Raw genomic sequence first — 25,002 nt, 5'->3', positions numbered from 1 at the left:
CAGTCAGCCCGGTAGCCTGTCTCCAGAAATGGCCAATAGTGGATGTGCAGGAGAAAGCAGGAAGGTGAAGTAAGCAAACAGTGATACTTCTCCAGAATACTCTCCAACCATTCATTGAATTGTTTCAACATCTTCCTCACCCAGAGCGCAATCTTTTGTGTTTAGTAGCCACAGATGGATTTTCTTCCGTGAATGAACCCCATCATTTTGTAAACCTATATGTCCCATGGCAAGGAGCTGCCGAGCTTACCTACTTGCTGAGCCATCACAGACCTGTGTGCTGCTCTGGGTAACAGGAGCCAATTCTCTCCTTGCTCATTGGATTTCTACATCAGTTTGAGATATGCCTGTCCTGCAGCCAGAGGTTTCACCACAGATGTTTAGACACAGGCAGATGTATTTCTATGAGTATACATACCAGTATACATAATTATGGCTGCGGGGACTTTGTATTTTGTCACTGACCTCCACTTCTGTGCATGCTGCCATCACTTCATGGCTATTGGTACCTGAGCTGATTAAATGAATGTTTTATCTACATGATACAGCTTTACTGATTCTGTAACAAAATTGGCCTTTGCTTTCACAAGCAACAGAAGATTTGAGCATATCATAATGGAAAGCCCACATTATTCATCAGCTCTGGCTTTTGCTAGTGTGACCAATGATGGGACTTTGGAGATGTTGTAAAATGGGGGGAAGGGTAGCTAGCCTATTAGCTAAGACTGCAAAGCATAGAAAAACACCTTATCACACTTAAGAAGTAATCTTGGTCCTTTTTATGTGTTTTTCCTCAGTGCTGTTTTCCACCAAGAATTTATTCTTTCATGGCCTGCCCAAACTTTCTCCCAAAGGCCCCATCAAATTCTTGTATCTACTAGGATATTTCTTAGCTCAGTTTCTGTCCCCATTTGGAAAAGGATAAATTCTGCCTTATATGGGTTCTGAGACACTGTTTAACAAGAGTCCTTCCTGTCTGAGTCCAAGGACTTTTTCATTCCCTTTGCAAGCTCCTGGGGAGTTTCATAAGGCCTTTAAGATTTTTTCTGCCCGAAAGGTCCAGGCGTGAGCTGCTGTCTTACAAATTAGCAAGTCAGTCTGTAGTGCAAGGCTGCAGAGAACACCTGCCCCCTGCCTTCTGTATGGGAGAGTTATAATATAGAAGATAGAATAGTGTATAGAAATATCATCACCTTTTGTATAGTTGCATACTATATGATAGTCTTTAAGTATATATACAAACATGCATGAATATATATGTGTATATTATGCACAGGCATATGTCAATAATACACCAGAAAATTTTTGTCTGTATTTGGGATAATACTAGTGTAACTATTTCAGCAAAAATTATGCCTGTCACAAGCACCCTACACATGTCCTCCTGGTTTCCGTGGTTCTTTCAGTCCCTGAATCCTTACACCCATGTTCCTGTCGGCTTTAATCCAGCAATATCCAAATCCTGACTCTCATCCTCTCTTTCCTCATGACAAGTGCAAAATGTATGCAAGCATTTCCCACTCTAATTTACAGCATTCCCTTTTACAGCAATGCTTCAGGCACCGTGAGAGCAGGAGCAGGGGGACTTCCCAGAGCTTTGCCTCCAATTCAAGAGGGGTATTAAGACTGCTCAGGACTCAGGGCAGTGCAGATTTGTGAGATAACATGCTGGGTCCTCAAGAAATCTCTGGAGAGAGGCCTTGAAAAGTCTGCAGGCTGCATCAGCCCCCAGTGCCTCTGTGTTCCCAGCCCAGCCCCAGGCTTTCCTTGGAGCTGTGCACGTCATGCAAGTGTACAACGTATACGTGCCTCCAAGTAACTGGTGTTTCAGAGCTACCAGTTGAATTTTCTGTTGTGACTCTGAAAACTTTTTTTCATTTAGTTGCACTGTGTAAAATTAAACTTGAATGAATAATGACCATGCTCTACTCAGTGAACGACGGTTAATATGGACGAAGTATAGTACATTAATCTCTGTATTTATGAGAAAAGACACGTTGTTTTGGACCTGGTTGTTTTTGTTTTCATTCAGTACATTCTTTAGCACATTTATAACAAGCAAATGAGACTTGGAAGTGTGTGTGGGAAATGTCAAATTCAAGAACCCTTAAACACTTTCAAGATTCTGTACTTTCTGAAGAGAATAAACTCCAACGTAAGAGGAGCTTATAGCTTCACCGTTCAAATCCAGTGACTGATGGCTCATGGAGGAATGAATAGGTTCAGTTCATCATGTCCCAGCCTTGCTGAGGGACCCAGTGCAGTTCCCTGACTCACTGAACTGGAGACAGTGAGATCTTAAGTTTATGAATAGTGATTTCATTTATCCATGGTTTGGGTACATTCTGTAACACACCATCGTGCAGAGTTTCAGGGTCAGCATCCACTTCTTTCAACCCCTTGGCTTAAATTCACTATATACTACCTTAAATTTGTAAAGAAAACAAGTATTTTGCTCACATTTTGGTGGGAGAATCGCAATAGTCCCTATTATTGAATTCTGTCTTTTTAACTGCATTCTGCAGCCGCTGAAAGCACAACTTAATTCTGTCCTGTGTCCACCTCAGAGAGCAAATCCATTAAGCAATTCTGTGCATTTCAGAAATGGTCTATTTCCTATAAATTACGTAACTGTGCCGAGTATGTCTGTAAACCAGGTTTTGAACTGTGGGTATAGACAAGGACAGTTAGCTGCAAAGTGTAATTTCAATACATTACTTTGGATAAATGATATGTTACGAGGAAATACTCTGTGATAAGGAGAGCATTTTAAAGCAGCTTGTTTTATAAATTATACCAGCTATATTATATATTGTAGCTAACTTTAATTACATCAAAATATGTAGAATTAAAAGCAGTTCAATGAGAATGCAGTTATAACCTTTGTAAGGGATGATTCTGCTATATAGACTTTTGATAGAATATAAGAACAAGGAAATTAAGATAAGGACTTGCACATTTTGTTTTGCTCTCCATGAGAAATGTTAGATAGGTTTTACTGGATACAATACCTAAAGCAGAAATGGAAATAGAGAAATAGAGCCTCTGACCCCAAAGAATAATAAGGTTGGATAAATTATTACTCTAGTCTCTGTTCCCAATATAGAGTTGAGTGAAATGTTACAAGTTCTTAAAAGAGGAAATATTAAAATATATTGTCCTTTCTATTCCAAAATTATAAAATCACTAACCTTCACCAGGGGGCTGCTTAAGGTACCTGAAATCAATAGTGGTATCACCACTGACTGACTGATTTTAGTTTCCTTTTAATAACTGCTAAAATAAAAAGCTTGGATATCATTGGGGTCTGAAACAAAAAATACCCTTTGTATCACCGTTTCTGCTTCAGGATTTGAGGCATCAGCCACAAAGTGCACACCGTGGCCCTCGCCCAGCCCGTGGCTGGTGAGCAGCTGGGCAGCAAGAGGCAGCTTTCAGATGCTTCAGTGTGCTTTCTGTTTCTGCCACTACTCCTTCTCAGAGCAACCATAGAGTCCATACCTGAAAGCATGTCTCCAGTCTGCATCCATGCTGGTGTTTTGGTTGGGTCAGGAGTGTGATTTTGAATCCGATGTCCTGGTCCTCCTGACTTGCCCTGCTTTGGTGTCTGGCACGGCTGTCTGGGGGTGTGGATTCCTTGCAGGGGAAAGAAGGTGGCTCGGGGGTATGCTGGAGTACATCTCATGCACTTCCACCCCTTGGAGGTCTTCTGTCCATCAGACTGTACTACAGCTAGTCCCAAGTCCTCAAAATGTGCAGGTCCTCAGCTTCAGCTGTTCTGCCACACTGCCTACCAATGCAGAACTGGCCTTCAGATCTAATTTTCACATTTGGTTGAAGTTATTTATACATGCAGGTGTCTAAGGTGTCAAACCCTTTCTTACTCAGCAAACATTTAAATACAGACTTAAGTGTAAGCCTCTACTTAAATGGGTGTTTGGGTTTAGAACTAGACTTCTGGATATACTTAAGATTTAGAGCTGGTTATTTAGAGGTTAAAAGTCTCAGAGAGTTTTTTGGTGTTTTTTTCAGAAGGAGTGTTGCCACTCACACTGAATTAAAATGTTTAAAGATCCTTTAAAATGTGGTCCTTGGTCCCTGGAAGATTACTGTTGAACCACACTGCAAAGCCATGGTGGTGTAAGAACCTAGATGTCATAGGCTTTTGGTAAGAGTGGGGCTCCTAAGTCACTTAGGACCCAACCCTCAGAAGTATTCAATCACCTGAACGTTAGTTAAGTGCTTATAGTCAGGCACCTTTGAAAAATCCAGTACCTTCATCTTCAGGTACATGTTGGCCTTTACAATCTGGCCTTTATGCTTTGTGACACTTTACAGAGCAATCTATAAATACTTTACAATCCTGGGGCTACTGCTAAGGATGCTCAAGTACCTCAGATACTTTTAAAAATTTTACCCCTATTAGTTTTCACAGTTGGGACCTTATGTTAGAATCATTGGAAGCATAAGACAGCTTGGGAAGAAATCATTTGTGTGCTGAAGAACGCTGCATAAGCATCACCTTTTAACAAATTTGTCCTGCTGTTTTTCAGGTAAAGGTGATGTGTTTGGTGATATCTTCTGGAAGGAAACCAGTCTGGCCCATGCATGTGCCAATGTACGGGCTCTGACTTACTGCGATTTACATATTATTAAACGAGAAGCCTTGCTTAAAGTGTTGGACTTTTATACTGCTTTTGCAAATTCATTCTCAAGGAATCTCACGCTCACCTGCAATCTAAGGAAACGGGTAAGGCAATAGTTTTGTTTTCCTCTTTTTCTCATCAAGAGATTGCATGCTTCTGCAGACTGTTTGCAGTGTTTAACAACCCCCAACTTACTCTTGATGTTTTCAGGTCATTGCAGATTAACTAGCCTTTCAATAAATGTTGTCACTGTTTCTTAATGATGGCTCAATAAAAGTTACCCATAGATGTGCATCTCTGAGAAGCAGTCCTAGCAGGGTGACATATGAATTACATTTCTTTTCCTTTTCTTCACAGTTGCTGGTTTTTGGCTTTTTTCCCCTAATGCATAATGTATAAGGTTTTATGTTATAGTCTGATAGAATCCAGATTCTGGATTCCTCAGAGGTTAAGGTTAGTCTCTCACCTGCTAAGATATAGGTCAGAGGACAGTCTGATAAATCTGCATTGCATAGACCAACTAATAGAAATTTGTTGATGTTAAATAAATAAAATGTATTCAGCAAAAGTATTGTATTAACACCTGCTTCTCTCACTTGCATAGTTCAGAATTTTAATGTGGCAAGGTTAATAAAGCTTGGTAGTGATTTTACATTCACAGCTCACTTCTTAAACCCTCCTGCTCATTTTATAATCAATCAGCAATGCTCACTATCCATTAGTCCTTTCAAAGAACACTCCATCTAAAAATTAATTAGCTATAAGGACGTATTTTGAAAACAGGTTAAGGGATTCTTTAATTTGCATTGTGGCTGAAAAATTTAATCTTTATATAACCCTCATCAATCTTTAAAAAAATCATAAATTTCTTTTGCATAGAGAAATCTCATAGCAATGATTTATAGATTATTGAGCATTAACGGTGATCCTCTAGCTGCTGAAACACATCTTTCTGCAGCTGTACCTTGGGCATCTCACCTGATAATGTACCAAGGCTACCTCAGTATTTCACAAGACAGTTTCAGCCACTGCAGTAACAGGAATTCAACACAACTAGAATTTTACTTTTCTGAGTCTAGTTTCTCTCTAGCCACTGGAGCATCTTACAAATGCTTCTTTCAAATGAGGTTTAATTTGTAATGCATTCCTTGTGCTCATTAATATACCAAATATGCCACAAAATAACCATTGAAAAAGCAGATGCAATGGGATTATAGTCCCCCTCTTTCTGTGCTGCAGCCTTAAAGAGCTGAATTATAATCAGGTTTGGTTCCAGCTTGTCAGCTTACCTCTGACTTGAAGGTTGTTAACTCAGACCTGAAGAAGGGCTTTGGGGCTTGAAAGCTGGTTTGGGATTTCTGGCTTATCACTTCTCTGTTGATAAGATGTCCTCCAAGCCTTGACTTCAGCATCCCCCCTTGCCATCTCGCCTGCCTGTGCTACAGTCCCGCGATGACAATTCTGCTCAGGCGTTGCTGACGGTGATTTCATGGGATAAGATAATGCCATATACATTGTGCCAAAGTGTAGTCTTTCCTTCTTAAAACTGTGAACCTGTCACTACAGCTAGCTTCCTGGGACTCCCTTTCCCCCATTAGCTGTGACAAGGTTGTTTACAGAAAAACCACATGCGGATCTTTTCCTGACAGGGCAATGTGCTGGAGTTTAACTCTGTAGTCCAGGGATGCATAAAAGGAATAGACCCCTGTCTGGGTTTTCATGTGTTTTCTTCTCTCCCACACACCTTTTTAAAAGAAAATTGGTTCCCTGCAGGGCCCTGGCATAGGGAGTCACCCAAGTAGAAACACTCATTGAGCTCAGGTCCCCAGTACAGATACCTGCTCTCTGTCTCAGTGTTAGGTACATGGACTTTGCCATGGTGGCAGTGACTGAAAGCAAGAAGAAACAGCTTCTCAGGAAACTTTGCATTTTGCGTAAGGAAAGGAAATGTTGGTTGACATTACGTAAGAGTAGATGGAAAGTCAAAGAAAGGTTGTGTTGATGTGGTACGTGCAAGGTGGAGTTCATTTCAGTAAAAGTCAGGTGATGATGTCCAAGCTAGTCACTGGTCACCTTTATAGCCCGTGAGGAATGGTTCCTCCAGAAGGCAACCATCTGGACCCTCTTCAGTGCCCAGTCTGGGATGGGAAAACCATCCCCTTTCTGCTGACTTTTGGGAGAGTCCATGATCCCTAACTTTTAAATACCTAGGGTACATCAGGTGAACTACACCTAGGATGTCTCCTACAGTTTTACTCAAGAACTGTTTTGGGAGGAGTCTTGCTTTTAGTATTGCATTAAGATGTGCTGAGCAAGAGCCTGCTTTGCAGAAATTCTGTGTATTGTTCCTAGACACAAAATATATCATGCTACTTTCAACACCAGGGACACAATCTAAGTCCTGTTACATAAAGTTATTCAGGGGATTGTTTCAAACCTCATATCTGCTGAAAGTATGCATGATTCCCAGTTGGGCACAGAAGTGTTTGACGGTGAGTTCATCTTTTAGGAAAAGCAGTGCTATCCAGGACAGTTTCATCAGGCAAACAGAAAGCAGTTGCTCAGGCAATGAGACCGGGCTGACAGTTGCACTGTACTGCAGCAGTTTGTGCTGAAGTCATGTAATCTAAATGGAAAGAAAATCATTGTCTCCTTTAATTGATTTCGGTAGAAATATACTTAGCACTTTTTCTATGCAGTCGTCACTCGTAAGGTTTGACATTTAATGATAACAAAAATACAGTCCTTGTGGTTCTGTGCTCAGGAAGATGGCTGTTCTCACTGTCGAAAATATAAAGACAGAATTATTCTTTCATCAAGCCTGCTCTTCAAAATACAAATACATGTGTATGGGTGCACACACACACGTTTGTGCTGCACTCTCCCTCACTCAGCACTTAGATGTAGTCCACAGACTGCAAAACAATTTAGATGTTCAAAAGGTTAATAAATTAATAATAGTACTGAGCACAAAAGGTTAGTTCCACATGACAGGGAAGAGAAAGTCTCGCTAAAGTGGGAAAATAATGTTTTCTCACTCCCAAATAACATTTAGAGGCCTGGCATGTTGAATGACCTACTTAAGGCATCTGCTCAGCATGCTATTACCAACTCTGGATTTTTGTTGTCTTTTTTTGTGTTAGGTAGCTCAGCCATCACGCTGCATTTATGAGCCCATAAAGTGAGCAGGCCTGCTAGCTTTTCAACCCCTAGTCATCTCTCCTGCCCACGGTGGCGAGGTGACTTTTAATCTGTAATTGCAGAGTATTGCAGCATATGTTTCGTGCTCTGAAATTTTTATGGCACATCTAACATCACTAATGCATACTCCAAGGCAGAACCAGGACTTTGAACTTTTTTTCCAAACAGGGAAAGTAATTAATCTGGAAAGATATTATTTAAAATCACAATAAGATTACATAGCTGCCTCTGAGGACTGAAGGTTATAAAGCAGTGTTTGTGATGAGTCTTCAAAGAGTTAATTACTGCCTTCTGATGTTGGAAGAGAATATTAATAATGTCTAATTCATTAAGTGCCTTTCAAGATTTCACACAGCTGGAGGAGAGCCTCTCTGTAAGCTTGAGCCATGGAGCTTGGCCTGAGGAGGGGAGCCAAGACAGACCTCTAGGAGGCTCAAACCTGTATGAATAAATGTACATTTTATTGATAGTCGAAATTCAGGAAGGAAGGCCTACATCAAGCTACCAAATGTGTTCCCACAGAAAACAAGTGTTCAGCTGAAATATTTTTAAAGTTGTTCCTTTCTTTTTCTCATCATTGCTTCCATTTGCACCAGCTAATGCACCACTTCCACATAATTGCTAGACCAACACGGTCTGTGCAAGTGCAGAAAAAAAATGGACTGAAATTTTGGCCTTCTTGAAATCACAGCTAAAGTCCTCCTGTACTTCAGTAAAGCAGATGTTTCCCTCGCAGCTTTCAAAGTATGCTGTCACATACTGCTGTTTTCCACCATGAGCAAAATGAGCTGTGTTAAAGAAATAAGTCAGGAGCAGCCAGGGAGGAGGACAATTGTCCATATAGGACTTCTGGTGTATTTTCTCCTGAAAGGTGTGCTGGAGAATGAGCCAAGGAGATGCGAGGAGAAACAAGTGCCTTTAAGGCAGTGAAATACCATCCGGAGAGGCTCAGTTCTTTTCCCTGTGACAGTCTTAAAGCCAGGGACAACACTGTGAGTGACTGATGTTATCTGCGTCCTCCACACTCCTGTCTTAACACACATCCTGTTTTTTCTTTCTATTTCAGATTAGAGTATTTTCTTTTTAAATTGGCTTTCTGTTTTTGCTTGAGGTTTTAATGAATCACATGTGGTTTCTTGACTGAATCACTCATCATTTCTGTGTCACATAGTTTTTAGAAAAGCTTTATTTTCATTTCATTTCTGCATTCATGTCTACTAAAAGTGAAGGTTGTACCAAGGTTCATTCAGGATCCCCCTTCTTTTTCATTTTTAAGACTCTCCAGATTATTAGCAAGTGTCCTAATGTCAGAGGCAGAAAGCATTGCTCTATGTATTGGCCCTTGCTCCTGAAGGTTGCACATGTTCTAGTGAACCTGAGGACTTCCACAGGTTTGAGCTCTGAAAGCCGTTCACAATTACAGCAGCTCAATTCAGAGCTGTTTGCACTTTGCCATCTGGTGCTCACACTCAGTCCTGATCAGTTGTGGGGAGTGACTTGCTTACATGGAAAGGGATCGGAGTGTTGTCCTTGGGTAACTGGCAAACAGAAAGCTGTGGGGTACCTGTGGAGCAGGACGTGCTTGAGCACCTCCTTTGCCCAGTGATCCATCTGCACTGGCAAGTCCATCATCAATTTTCACCTTTTTTCTGTCTATTATTGGGAACTTTCTCCATGTGAGAAAGTAATGATGGCAAAACCTACCTGGCAAACCCAAATTTTTCTATTGTTAGTGATGAAGGGAAGCAGGGGAGAAAAACATGCTGCTTAGGGAGCTGCTGTGAATAATAATATAGATCAACTGGTGGTGGCTTAGTGGGGTCCTGGACTCCTGTCCTGTGATAGGGAATATGCCCACCCCCAGGCTGGTACGCAGTCCTCATCCATCTCTCACTCCTGGTAATTTCCTTTTGCATGTGCAGCTTATTCTTCTGCTGGTTTGAGCCAGTGGCAAGGATCCTGGGGAGTGCAGGCTCAAGCCTCTGGAAGGGCAGATCCAACAGATCAATTTCCATTATGGCTTCCATGGCCAGCAGGCTTTTGGCATCACTTAACACAGAGTTTGTTTGTAACTTACTGGTTTGCTCAAGCCTATATAAAATTAATTTGATCAATTTCTTGATGGCAACGTGTATGGCATGTTTTCTCTCCCTGTCTGTATCTTCTCAGGGACTCAGAGTATCTTCAGGCTAATACACAGTGCTGCTTACTGACCCTAGCCAAGGCAAGGGAACACAGAGGGGTTCCCCAGCCAGGCATGATGACACCTTTGTTCACTTCTCCAGGGCAAAACACAGTGACATTAGTCACTGACCATAGCTGTGCTGCCCCTGGCATTGTGTTTGGGTGTTTACAGCTCTTGCTTCCTCAATGCAGTAACAGTCTACTCTTATGACCATGGCCAGGGACACCCTTTTCAGCTGTGTAAGACAAAGGTCTCACCTCTTACTTTTTCTCCTCACTTTCTACTGACCTGTAACTCCAACAAAAATAACACACTTTGTTCCTTTTATTTCCCTCATTTTTTTGGGTTTTGTTTTTTGATTTTTTTTTTTTTTTAAGCAATAAAGTCAGTTCAATTTGGACATAAAGCAGGTATTTACCTCTTCATGCTCTCTCTGTAGGGCTCACTGGCTAGACTTGCTTTTCATTTCACCAAATTCCATTCTCCAACTCCATGTAAGAAAGAAAAGGTTGTTTTACCCTGTCCCTGGATGCTCCTGCCCTTTCCTGTCCCTCTCTGGTTGTTAGTTGTCTGGTTTTTTTCTTCTTTTATATGAACGTTTTATCCCAGGAAATTAAGTCCTATAGCTATAGTTTAGTTGTAGCGATAACTTAGCGTGATTATAGAGCAAATAAGTTACACCCACAAAAATCAATTTGGTTTTATTTTGTTCTTATCTTAGCAGACTCTGCAGCCTCCATTATGCTTGAAGAATCTTTCACTTAAGACAATTTAAAAAAAAAAAAAATATTGTTTGGCTTCATTGCATTCACATCTATCTCCAGATATGTTAATATTTGATTCCAATATTTTCTAAAGGACTGTTTCACTGGTTTAGATCTGGTACCACACCTGATGGTGTCTAGACTTGTGCATTGAATATGCATGGGACATAAGAGTCCATTTCAAACACTCAAACAACGTGACCTCTTCCAAACTGCCAATTGACAGTGGTACCTGGCTGGTCCATGCCCAGGAATTTCTTGAGAAACTGCTAATGGGTCTGGGCCAAACCCATGTGAGGCATTTATTGATATGGAGAATAGAGTAATTCCTTGTTTATCTGTAGCCGTGTGGCTACGGACAGCCTGGCACAGTCCATGCTACACCTTTTGCCATCAAGAGACCCATGGGATTCCTGAGTCAGAATTACAGATCTGAGGCTAGATTGCTTTCTGCAGCTTTTCCCTCACATCTCCTGCTCCCCTGAGCAATTCCTTGTGTCTTTGCTCCTCTACAGGGACATGGGGATTTGAGTTTAAGGCAGTCAAAGCAAGGAACGTAGTCCTTGGAGGACTGTGCGTGACTTTGCTAGGTAGAAGAGCAGCATAAAAATTCAAAGAGAAAGCTGCGGCAGCATTAACTTCACCCCTTTGTGCCCCTCTGCCAGACGGCATGGGACAGCTGTCTGAGCAGAGCGATTGCTGTAAAAGCTTTTGGTGGGTTTGCTTTCTCACTGTTTTTTTTTTGGTCGCTGTGAGCCTGACTCTTTTCTGGGTGCCTCAGTCCTTTCCCTCTCCTTTTTGCCACTTCGTCGTCTCCCTTATGGTCGTGTCTTCTGGGGACCATTCAGATCATACAGACTGTGAGAAATCGGTCGTACTGGAGCAATTGCACCTCTGAACCCTTCCCTGGAGTTACAGAGGGAGCACAGTGGTTTTCTTTCCTTTAGCAGCATGCCCTCCTGGCTGTTCGCAGACAGGTGCAGAAGTGGGTGATAAACCTGAAATCTTTTGAATGTGTCCAGAGGAAGGTAACAAAGCTGGTGACAGGGCTGGCAGGCATGTCCTATGAGGAGTAGCTAAGGACTTTGGGCTTGTCTAGTTTAGAGAAAAAGAGGCTGAGGTGTGACCTCATTGCTCTCTACAGCTCCCAGAGGAGGGGAAGTAGATAGGGAGGTGCTGAGCTCTTCTCCCTGGTATCCAGTGACAGGATGCATGGGAATGGTTCAAAGCTGTGTCAGGGGAGATTTAGACTGGACATTAGGAAGCATTTATTTCCCAGGAGAGTGGTCAAACATTGGAACGGGCTTCCTAGAAAGGTGATCAATGCCCCAAGCCTGTCACCGTTTAAGAGGCATCTTAAATCTTAAGCAGCATCTTAAATGCATCTCATCAGATCCCATGGACTTGTGTACCTCCTGGTTCCTTAGATGGTCTTGAACCTGATCTTCATTCTCCCAGTCCCTGCCTTTGCCTTCTGGGACTTGGGCGGTGTGGCTGGAGCACTTGCTGGTGAAGACTGAGGCAAAACACTTGTTAAGTAGCTCAGCCTTCTCTGTGTCCTGGGTAACCAGGTCTCTTGTTTCCTTCTGGAGAGGGCCCACATTTTCCCTAGTCTTTCTTTTATCACTGACGTACCTGTAGAAGCTTTTCTTGTTGCCCTTGATGTTCCTGTCCAGATTTAATTCTGTCAGATCTTTGGCCTTCCTAACCTGATCCCTGGCTACCCAGACAGTTTCTCTATATTCCTCCCAGACTAGCTGTCCTTGCTTCCACGCTCTGTAGGCTTCCCATTTTCTGTTTGAGCGTGTCCAGGAGCATCTTGTTCATCCATGCAGCCTCCTGGCATTCCTACCTGACTTCCTCTTTGTTGGGATGCATCTCTTCTGAGCTTGGAGGAGGTGATTCTTGAATATTAACCAGCTTTCTTAGGCCCCTCTTCCCTCCAGGGCTTTATCGCATGGTACTCAACCAAGCATATCCCTGAAGAGGCCAAACTCTGCTCTTCTGAAGTCCAGGGTAGTGAGCTTTATCTTAATATAAAATAATAACAATAATAATAAAATATAATAATAATTGTAAGGAAAATTAATATCATAAAAAAGAGAGAAATAAAACCTCAGGAAGGCGAAGTGTTGCACGGTGCAGTTGCTCACCATCTGCTCACTGATGCTCAAACAGTGGTCCACCCCTCCCAGCCCACTCCCCCCACTTTATACACTGAGCATGATGTTCTATGATACGGAATACCCCTTTGGCTAGTTCAGGTCAGCTGTCTTGTCCATGCTCCCTCCCAGCTTCTGGTACACCTGCTTGCTGGCAGAGCATGGGCAACTGAAAAATCCTTACCTTAGGATAAGCACTCCTTAGCAAAAACTAAAACATCAGTGTGTTATCAACATTATTGTCACACTAAATCCAAAACACAGCACTGTACCAGCTACTAGGAAGAAAATTCACTCTATCCCAGCTGAAGCCAGGACAAGCCCAATTCTAATAATCCTTTGGTATTACAGAGATAGATTTAATTTTTCCTGGATATGTAGCTTCCCTGTCTAAATCTAAATCTAAATCAAAAGGACATTTGATCTTGTTTGTCATACTGCTGTTTTTTGTTGAGAAACACAAGACAATTTAGCATACTTTTCACTTAAGGATCTTTGAACAGCATGGCATGGCTGCAGAAAATTCATGTGCGCTGATGCCCTGTGTTCTGCACACAGGGACTCAGCAGCTGTTATAAAAGGCACTCTGCTGATTTACCCCAGCAAAAGGTATGAGCACCTCTTCTTCAGGCAGGCAATGCAAACTTAGTGATTTATTTGTGTGTGGATAGATTGTTAAACAGGAAATGTCAGGGATGGGGAGTGTCCTTAGGAAAGCAAAAATGTAAACTGGCTATGTTAGAGTGAAGATCCAGATTGATGATGATTTGCTGTTGTGCTTTTTGTGAATTAATACAATTTTCTTGTTTAGAAAGCTATCATAATTAAGAAACTCTCCTTAGTTGACTCAGCCTTCTGCAGTCTGTCTGCTAATATTGATTCAGTGTAGGGTTGCTTGCACAGGACTTGAATGATGATAAAAAAATACATCAAAGGTTTACTATTTTTAATCTTGTGAATATTAAAAAATAAACATTTTGTGTTCACCTCACCTCGTTGATTAAAATTGACACTTTTAACCTCTCCAACTGCTAGCGAAGGAGAGGGAAGGAGTATGATGCAGTGGGAAGCAGCATTGCCATTTCGTTTTTGATTGCCAGTTAGGAAGGTTTTTATCATCAGCCCCCCCTGTGTTTTGATGTGTTGAACATGGGTACCAGCAGCTCAGCCAGCAGCAGACTTGAGTGGATCACCAGCCCTGTCCCTCAGCTTCCCTCGTGGGCTGTTGCTTTGCCAGGCTTAGCTCTGATGCAGGCTCTCTTTTGGGCAGGTGTCCAAACAAAGCTGATCTCCCCATAGCTTTGTGTGACTCCTCTGGTACCTGATCAGCTATGGGAATATTACAAATACATTTGTGTTACCGCTGAAAGTAGCCAATTTGTTTGTGATGCCCGCAGCGTGCCTAGGAGCTGCTGCTGCAGGTGGTTCCCTGCTTATGGGCCACCTCCGTTCCGTAGAGCTGCGCCTAAACTGAGGCCACCTACATCCTAGCAGGTAGGACTTGCACAGAAGGTTGCGAAAGAAGTCTGTTGTGTTATCTCACACCCCCCAAACAATTATCCCAGAGCAGTGGATTTCTTCTTGCATGGGCTGTTGAGCCTAATTACTATGTAGATCTACAACTTTTCCAACACAATAACCACAGACAAAGGGAGAAATGTTACAAAACTGAGATGATTAATTCCAACTGCTCTGGTTGCTTCATGGAGCTGAACACCAGACATTTTAGTAACACAACACAGCATTACTTGCAGGTATAAAAAAATGAGTTTCAACACCAGACTTCTTGCTCCCCAAACCTTTCTTCTGCAAGACTGGGAATGCCAGTTGCAGTGCACCCAAAACCATGGCTGGGGAAAGAGAACTTCTGACTGTTCATTGGGATCATATAAATGGGTTCCCACAGGCTTCACAAGGAGCAGACAGAGCTTTAGCACTCACCCAAGTGGGGGTTGTCTGGCTCTGGCCAAATGGGATCCATTTTGACCAATCTAGAAATTATCAATAAATATTTCACAGCTGTTTTGCACTGGAGAGAGCACTGATTTTTTTCTTGCCTTGCCCTCTCTGAACAGGTTTGTGCCTCGGCTTGCACAAAAAGGCTCCTCACCCATTACATACTGTAAGCCTGTAAAATGCTAAATAAAACTCGCCGCATAAGATCTTTCTCTTCTGTGCAAGTATAAATCCATCCATCTATTTTTTTGCAGCACACACTTCACAGATGCAATAAAATCCAAATGTGCTAGTTCAGCACGTGATAATCATTGCAGCCATGCAAATCCTAGATTTACCTTACTTTGAATGCTATTTTGGGGCTGCCTTCTACAGCAAAGAAACAGTGCATAAATAAAAGTGTTAAATTGTACACAGAGTGCAAGAGAAACTTTGTGGGGAAGTTTGCATGAATCCTACTAGTTTTAGTTAAAAATAAAACCCAGCCTTGTCACTTCCAACTTAATGATGGCTGATTGACTGTGCCTTTTTTAATTGTCAGCCAGTTGCTGTGATTAGCAAGCTGCCTCAGTTTAGATCCCATGCAAAGGAAGTCTGCAGGAGCAATTTTGAGAGTAGCTGATTTACATATATGCCAGAGGTGGGCATAGCTGTCGGAAGGGACAGGGAGGATTCTGAGAAGCACCTGAAATAAGCTGAGTCCCCTATTTCTGCACTTTTGAGCAACTTGCTGAAAGGCAAAAATCTTCCATGTGTTTAGGAAGGAATATATCTTATTAATCCATGTTTTTTCCTCATATTTTTACGTCTCAGTTTTCACAGCCTTTAGTCTTAATTTGTTTCCCTTCCTAAAGATAACAAAAACATTATATGGTTTTCAGATGTAAGTTACTTTTAAAAAAAGGAGCATAGTATAAGCAGTTATAAAAGTCTCTGGTTCTCTTAACTCCATTAATTAAACTGTCAGTGGTCCTTTGAACTTTGAGACCTCCCCTTGGACTTTTAGGTGAATTTTAGCTTATTTTATAAGTAGTCCACAAAGCAGACTTAGCTGCCAAAAGGATTTTGTATAGTACTTCCTATCTAAATGTTTCCATCAGTCACTGTACCTCGAGAGCAGGGGCTCACCTCTCTATGCTCTGTGAGTACATACCCCTTTTGGAAACAGTCCGTTGTCCTCTGTTTTTTATTACACACAGCACTCCTGTTACCACAGGAACAGGCTTTCGCTTTTTCTGAGAGCCTAAAACACTTTGCACACCCTTAAAAATGTGAAAATGGGGACCTAAGCAACCAGCAGATGACAGCAGCAAAGAACAGCCATTTCTAAGCTGTATATTTCTACCAGTCAGCTGAAATGTAGCATTTTTAAGATTAGCTTTGCTTTTCCATTCATGCCCATTGCTTGCGCCTTGGTGCAGAGATATCCAGTTTTCTTTCTCCATGTCCCTGACCTTATCAGAGCATCCTGGCATCTCAGCACTTAATTTCTGTGTCTAGCCTCACTTTTTTCACTGATTCTGCCTTCCTTGACTGCCTGCCATTGTAATGAATTTCCATCTCCATCATGTGTCTAAGGCAAATCCATTTTTAAATGGAGCAGTTGTTGGTAGTTCAGAGCAGCCCAGCTCAATTATGAATGACCCCCATCTTTCTCCCAGGCTGTATTAGCCCTCCTGTTGAAGAAGGCTACAGCAGAAATGTAAATGGATGAACTGAATCATGCATATTTTTCATGTGTTATTAATTCTTCCTGTTTCCATTTATTAAAGAACTTGGCCAATAACCTCAAGATGTTCTACAAAAGTACATGAATAATAATTTTCAGGCTCAATGCAGCCATGCATTAATGTACCAAACAGATGTGTGATTGATCTGCATGAACCATCAGCCATAACTTAAAGCCTATGTCAGAAAATTTGAAACAGGGCTGTCTTTGCCCTGTGGTCCATCAGTAACGTATCCCATGAAGAGCTTCCTCCCAAACCAGTTGTGTTCAAATTCAGTCCAGTGTGTCAGGTAGCTGCTAATAGGGTAAATTACGATGCTGCTGGGAGAGAAACTGACCTTGAAAAAGCCTCAACAGCCTTCTTTAACCTTACTAGCCTTCTTGTGAGCAGTTGGTCTTGCTCCATGCATCAGCCCTGCCCCATGGGTGGAATATCTGGCACAGCTGAACACCTGTAAGCATCCTCTAGCATCTAAAGTGGATGCCAGACCCCACTGAGAAGAGTCAACCTCCTAGAAGTGCCTGGACAAGGTGTTCCTGGGGGAAGACGACCAAAGAACTGGTGTCTCATGTGGAAGGCTTAGGATTATCTTCAATTTTCAGACCCCAGAAAAAAAAGCCAGAGAAAAAACAGAGAGGATGCTTTATCCAAAGTCTCAGAGGTCAAAAGGACCACTGGGAAGTGAATGCAGCATCTGAGATAAAAAGATAAGAGAGCCAGAGGTAGAGATCTGTGCTGCTTCTGTCTAGTGTCTCTCTGCATCCTTGCAGCAGCGTTTATCCTGTACCAGCTGGTGTTTTGTTAATTGTGTGTGCACAGGGCGTGGTAGAAAGGATGCAGTGTATAGACAGGGTGCAGCACCGTCACAAATGAGAAAATACAGAATCATCAATGTTATTGATTTCAAAGACCTGTTATTTGTGCAGGTACAAGGTTTTCTTACTAACCCCAGACAGGAAGAAGGGACAAATCAACTGGACTGACTCCAGTTTTACAGAAGGAGGTCATTTCTGATCACTTTTTAAACCAGATTTGCCAAAGTATACAATACTAAGGATTACAAACTAATTTGTGTGGGTCTGGAGCATTGAGATAAGCTAAGGCTGCAAAAACAGCAGGCTCAGCCCCTAAGGAGCATCCTGTGTCAGTGCCTAAATACATGGACAAGAACGTAAAACAGTGCTGATGAGCTTTACAGAGATCCACATCTAGAAAATAGATGATGACTGTGATATTAGGGAAGATCACCAAGAATCACATGAAAAAAAATCAAGGGACCTTTTCCCCAGGAATAGGCTAAATGCTGGGACACAATAGAATGATACCCACAACTAGGATATAGCCAGGTCACTGAAATCCTCCCCAGCAGAGCCTTAGCTTATTGCCATGAAAGCCCAGGGATTGATTTAATGCAGTCAGCATGTAAATGGGAAGGAAATGGCTTCTCACCACACCATCTGTTTATCCCATCCCCATACTCCCACTAGTTAACTCTTTTGTTCTGTCTCTTCCTCTTGCTGATACCCTTCTGAAATAAATACAAATCTTTGCAGAGTCACCACTTGCCAAGTTCCTCAGTCACATCATCTGAGGTTAGAAGAAAACATCTAATGGTCCCTTTGGGGACAGGCAGAGCACTTTATCCTCCCTGGGTGTTTGTCACATAGGCAACCCACTGGTTTTACCCGCAAGAGGCTCTGATACAATTATCATTAGCAACTTCATTTCTGCACAAGTAACCTTCAGGGAACAGCGCGCTTCTCTTTGTGGTGAAGTTTCACATGGCTGATGCAGTATTTCCATGATGTTGTAGGAAGCTCGCTGGTTGGTGGGTAACTCTCCTCCAGGCTCTTCTAGCTGTGGGTGATTTTTCTTGACTTTCTGACTCAGAAAGGAAGAGCACTTCACTGGTGCAGATGCAGGTATGAAGAATCATTAGCAACATCATTGAAATGGGGTCTGTGCTCTCTAAAAATTTTTAATTTGATTATGCCATAAAGAGAAGGCCCCTGCTCTGCTGACAATTACAAATGCCCCAGTAAAACTGTAATTCCTTCAATCTTATGAGCTAAAGCACCCTCAATGGCAGCTCTATGCCAGCCACTTTTGGCTAAAGGGAGATGCTTAGGTGAAAGTAGCACATCTTCTTCATAGTCTATTTTTTCTTGACTGGATACTCTTCAATGTTTCCGTGCTTATGTCTTGAGTCTTTTTTTCTTCTCAGTGGGTTCCCCCACACTGAAGCACTGGCTGTGATCATATTAAAGGCAATTACAAAATACTTCAACAGCCAACACTCCCTTCCTCACACGCTGCCAACTGAGAGCTCTCAACCGGGAAAATTTTAGCTCTTGCTGGGTGAGATGGTTCACTTGAAGACTGCCAGGGATACTTGTTAAGATTGTTTCACAGAGCTTTCTATAGTTAAATGAAGTAGATGTTAAAAGTTTAAATAACCTTTTGGTCTTTTTTTCTATTAAATTGGGATTTCCCAATGTCTTAACTGAGTTATTTCTTGTCAACTACACCATGGGCTGTCCCTGTCAGTCAGTGAATGATCTGCCATAGATGTTTATCTTTTCCGAGTCTTGATTTCAATTTAAAAGAATTGCCAGGTCACACTGCCAGTGGATTTCTTTCTGGCATCTCTGAGCTAAGAAGAAGAGATGTTTGTTGCTGAATTGCCCCAGCTCATTCTCCCTTGCAGCATTCCCGAGGCTCAATTTCCAGGGCATCCCATGGGAAAGGTAAACATGGGGATACGTCCAGTGGTCATTTGAGCTTGGGTTTCATCCAAAAGATCTGTAGAAAGGGAGTGAGCTCTGACAGCACTTACCTGAACTGGGTCTGGGCAGGTTCAGTCTTCTCTGATACGGCAGTAGGCTGGGTTTATGGGTGAGGAAGGAAAAGCAGTAACTCCAAGATAATTTTGGCATGATTGGCTCACTGAAAGCAGAACCATGGTGCTGTGTGAGCTTTGGGCATGAAAGTGGCAGAGCCAGATTAGAGCAGTTCTGAATGGAGCCTCATTAATCCTGCTTTTCTGCAGGGTAACACTACTGTGTTATAACAGGGTGCCCTGTGCCCTTCCCTGCGGTGTGGCATAGACATGCCCTCTCTTTCAGCCCCATGAGCAATGAAAAGATAAGGTCCTTCACCGGGATCTAGAAGCAAATAGGAAACAAGCAAATGACTGCCCAACCACCAGCCTAAATCTGCTCCACTCAGGAGTACTACCACATTTTTGAATTAGCTGGATTCTGGAGTCAGCGGCTCTCCCCACCAAACTAGTCTCCGCTATTAGACCCGGTTCAGGTGAGGAATGTCTGACAGTGACAGAGCAGCACGTTTTACCTCTGTGTTTTGTAATATGGAAAGATGCAACAAGGTTTGATGCCTTGGCTCTTTGAGGTTCAGAGGCTTCCCATTGTCCCTTTCATTTGGGCCTGTTGTTCATGTGTTCTGCCCTTTAAAATTATTTCTTCATTTCTGACTCATCACTTCCGAGCAAAACTAATGGTGTTCTACATTACGTGGCACTGAAAGTGCAATGTTTAAATTGAAGCCCATGTTATAAAAGCTTTTCGATAAATCAACAAAACCTTGAAAATGATGAGGCGAACAGAGTAGCTGGTATCACACTCAGTATAAAACCAAAGTTTCTGAAAGCCAGGTAGAATGTCCTTAATGTCAGAAGCAAGGCTGATACAAGGGGTGTTACCTTTTGTTAGGCCAGTGGATACAGCTGGAAAAAAAATCAACAGGCATTCAGTTGCAAAACACTTTTTCAGGTCTGAAGACTTCAGATTAAATTTCAGGTACTTTATAGTCCAGTACAGTAATATTTAAGGAAAAAAACCCAAACCAACATAATGATTCCAAGTAATTTAAATTTCCATTTAACATAGAGAGGAGAAAATAGTTCATTTTGGGAACAATTTTCAATTCTTTTGCTGATGCATTTACTTTGCAAATGGAGAATCTCTCTTAGGCATTATTGAGACCATTTGGTCTTCAGGCAGAAACCCATGAGAGGCAAAAGCGCAGAGAACAAAACATGAATTCTGCAAATCCTCTGGGCCCTTATTCTGTGTGACTCTGTGATAGGGATATGCAGGAATACTGGGTCTGTCACAAGCAGGGCTGGCCAGAAGCCAAACGTGAAAATTTTTGCATTTTCCATTGGAATAAAAGCAAGACTTTCTGAAAATTTTCACTAAGTAAAAGGTGCTTCCCACCCCCCACCCCTCTTCCGACACAAACCTGAACAGCAGTAAAGTTGTCCTGGACTCAATTTCATTTCAGCAATTAACTGCAATTACAGTTGAGCCCTTCCAACTATTTCAAACCCAGAACAGTATTTCCCAGACTGGACAGTAGCAAAAAGAAAGTGCATTTCTATATTAATAATTGTATTTTACTTTAGTAAATATCTTTATATGTTTCATCTTTTTGCAGTATTGCTTTATCGTACGAGGGGAGCTCTGGGCTGGAAACTTGGTTCCATTCCCCTTGCTCATCCACTAAGCAGTTCAGTGGCCCTGGGCATGTGATATATGATCTCTCTGTGCCCTAGTTTTAGAACCTGGCAAAAGAGGCAGCAACATGCATCCTACTCTCTCCAATACAAGGAAAGAAGAGTGATAGATTAGTATTGCATATTATTGATGATTGATTTTCTGTTCTGAGTTAAATCAAACTGAAGAGCAGCTTGAAAAGTCTTTTGGCACTTTTCACCATCCCAGAGAGCACCTTTTCTGCAGTCTGCCCCAAGCTCAAACCACCCTGCTATCATCTGGAGGCTTTGAACTATCTTTGCCTGTTTATGCTCAGAAGCATATCACTCTTAGGAGATACTGCACTGGGCAAAACGAACGCTGCTTTCCTTGAGTTTCTTTTTTTAATCATCTGTAATAAAATGCACAGACCGTAACTCATCTGCACCACACAGCAAAGCCTGAATCAGTTGACACTACTGCTTACTGACATTTCATTAGCCAGTGCCAATAGCAGATACTGAGCCAGTGGCTGATAAAAGTTTGCAAGGACCAATCCTGCCTGATCTGGTTGGATCCTGTTGAAGGGGCACTGTCTGGCAATGAGCACACCACCCTGCAGCTGGGCTAGGGGGGCAGTGGGAAGCTCCCTTCAGCTCTTGAGCCCTAGGGCACCCAGTGGTGGTGTGCTGGCAGGATTGGTGGTGGCAGCATGGTCTTAGTGCACCACTTGGTGCTATGTGTCACCAGCTGTTTACATCAATGTGGACTTCTAAAAGTCATGGGATGTTTTTGCTGTGGTGGGTGGAGGCCGTCTTTGCTGGGATTCTCCTCCACATTCAGTGAAAGATCTTGGGTCTATCGAGCTTGTTTTTTTAGCCTTCTGCAACAATCTTCTTTCCCAGGAGCTGAAAACCCACCACAGTCTCTGTCAGTACCTGAGCTTCCCTTCTTGCAGGAGCTTTATGCTATACAGGGCAAGAGACATCTGCAAGATGGGAGGAAAGAAATTCCATCAAGAGTGTTAGAAATATGCTCTTCTCTGCCTTAGTGCCAGGTAAAGAAGTAGGAGAAATATCTCCCTGCCCTTTGCTCCCTCTAATAACTGCTTCAGCAAGTAAGAGAAGGGGAGAGGGAAAGGGAGAAGAGAGATGAGTATGTGATACCCTCTATCAAGAGCACATCTGCAAGAGGGACAGATTGGTAGAAAGAGACAGAGAGCATGAGGAACCATTTAATTTGCTCACCCACCCAGTGACCAAATCAGACTGAACTTGTGTACATGGGAGAATTGCTATGGAGTAAAGGAGGGCATGCATTTAAATCCCCAAATGGATAAACCTAACTGGTGAGAGGGAACAAGGATCCCCATGAGACACCACTCAGTAACAGCTGCACAGCAATAGTTATCCCAAAATCGCTCTCTGCTCAATTTCCCCATGTTTAACCATCTCTGTGTTGTATTCAGAAAACAAATCAGGCCCTGAATCAACAAAGTATTTCAGCTCCTCAGTCCAATTTAGTCTTTGGATTGAGTTCAGTGTAGGATTTAGTGTCCTGAAAAGGAATTAGGAGGCTAAAGCGGGGTTTCATTCCCCCCGTTGTCACAGGAGCCCCATAGGAGGGACTGTGTATCTTTGGATCGTGGTCACAGTTCAATCTCTTCTGAGACCACACAGATCAATACTCCTCCCTGCAATGAACAGATCCTAACCTAGGCCAACCAGCAATATACCCTGGTTGAAAAATACCATACATTCTTAAATGAAGTAGCCTTTCTGGTTTAGTGTTTTAAATAATTTTGTATGTGGAAGGTGTGTTTTGCTTTGGTAGTATTGGAGAAATATGTCTGAATCTGGCTGTTCTGCAACATGCTAAGGCATCTGCTGTTTGGTTAAAGCAAAGAAAACAGAAAATAGTGAGGGCAAAGCAGCAAAAGAAGTGATCAGTTTCAATTCCAGAGTCTAGGTTAAAACCCACAGCAAAACTCCCCACTTCCAAAGGTGCACAGTGTCCTCCTTCAGCATCCCTTTCCAAGCAGAAGCACAGAGCCCAGCAGGCATCAGGTGTAACAGCTAAGCCAGCAGCAGCAGAAAATCCATGTGTCGTTTTCCACTGGGATTCAAAGAGAAGGAGACCTCTGTAAGTGCTGAATGTATGGGCAGGAGGTGCTCAGGTCTGGGTGACAGGAAGAACAGAAAGGCTCCTAATTCAGGAGACTGAGCTGCTCCCAAAAAATGCTGTTGTGGTTGGTACAAATGTGTGCAATTATGCAAACAGAGTAAGAGACTTTGGCATTTCTTCTGGAAATCTGACTCCTTAGCTAAGCACATGCTTCGTTAAACATGTAATCACACCATTTGACAACTCTATGCCCATCACTCAAGCTGAGCGATTTGTCTGGTCCTTCCTTGCAAAGTAGGTGTGAAGGCTACCCTTAATCAAGGTTTGACTGATGTATCAGGGCATCAGGAAAGGATTTCATGTAGCATTGTACATCCGTTGTACACTGCCCTAGATGCCTCAGTGCAGCAGTTCCTTGGGCCCTTAATCTTGAGTTGAAATCCTGAGGTCAGCTATGTGTATTTTTTATGGCTGTTTTTTTCAATGAACTCTCTCAGTTTTGGCAACGGGCCGAAAGTGTGACCTCTCTCTGCTATCAATCATGGCTCCTAGTCTCTCAGTTGCAAATAGTTAGCAATGATAGAGGGATTTCCAATTAACTGGAGAAATGAAGGCAGTGTTATTATCCTCACTTACACTGGGAGAGATGGAGACATGAAGAGACAGTGTGTGATTTGCACAAGACCTCCCACTTGGCCAAAGGTCGGGCCAGCAGAATAATCCATTCTCCTGAATCCCAGCATGGTGCTGTATGTGTTGGGCCATGATGCTCTCAGGATGTGACAAATGTGGTTTGGATCTCTGCCTGCTTCTCTTCTTTCTTCTTCAATCCAGACATGTTTTAAAGTAAAGCAGGATGACTTCAGATCCATACCAAGTATGAAGTAGATGGGGCAAACTCTTAACAACTCTCTTCTTAATATGCATGCTTGTTCACAAATGCAGATCAGCCTAATTGACTGTCAGCATGCACAGATGTCTCTCTGCAAGAGTAGTCGGGTGCCATGTGGATTGATTGCAAACACAAAATGGAACCAGATTAAAATTTGACCTACAGTAACCAATTTCTGAAACACAAAGCAAGTAGTAACAGGGTGATGGGAGTTCTGGGCTCAGGTTAATCAGTTATTGGCTGTTGCTGGGTTATTCTGAAGGGTCTCTCCCTCCCTATGTGCCCCGCTTTTTCTTTAGATGAGCAATTTGGGGGACACAGATCTTTATTAAGTCACGCTGAATAGATTAACCCCTTTGTTGCACATAAAATGCCATTAAATTTCACTTAAAAGGGCTTTTTCAGTATCATGGAAATAATTCTCCTTTCCTTGAAGTGCCATCACTTTGTTACTTGGATTGGAAATCTTCACATCTCTTACAAGTCAATTCTGTAATCGCTTAGGAGGAAACTACATGAATACAGTTTATCCAAAGCAAAATTAAAATGTGCTTGGTAGCAGCCTTTTGCTTTTGCATGCTACCGTGTCTGTGAAGTCAGGATCAATGGAAATTTGCAGAAAGGCTATTATTTACTGTTTCTTTCAAGCAGCCAGCAGACTAACCTACAAAAATCTTCTTTTCTTCCAAAATCCAGCATGAAAGACTGTTTAGTGTAACATTCCTATCCCGGAGATTAACTAATTGCTCAGCAGTCAGTCATTTTCACTGCACAGCCAAGGACAGCAATTCTTTCCCCACACGCAGATGGAGAAATGGTTTAACACAAAACGGTTCCTGGGACAGG

At 42.4% G+C, this 25,002-nt stretch overlaps 1 protein-coding gene across 1 annotated transcript in view; it reads left to right on the top strand.

Moving 5' to 3' along the window:
- KCNH5 (potassium voltage-gated channel subfamily H member 5) overlaps window positions 1-25,002 on the top strand; it is a 162,292-nt gene that overhangs the window by 127,763 nt on the left and 9,527 nt on the right. Inside the window, exon 10 of the mRNA XM_032996364.2 lies at window positions 4,554-4,750. Within this exon, the coding sequence (XP_032852255.2) occupies window positions 4,554-4,750 (197 nt within the window). The remainder of the gene's footprint in view (window positions 1-4,553; window positions 4,751-25,002) is intronic.

The sequence above is a fragment of the Tyto alba genome, unplaced genomic scaffold, assembly GCF_018691265.1.
Source record: "Tyto alba isolate M040663 unplaced genomic scaffold, T.alba_DEE_v4.0 Super-Scaffold_29, whole genome shotgun sequence".
Lineage (NCBI taxonomy): Eukaryota > Metazoa > Chordata > Aves > Strigiformes > Tytonidae > Tyto > Tyto alba.
Note: the sequence above shows the minus strand (reverse complement) of the source record. Positions and strands in the feature narration are given on the sequence as shown.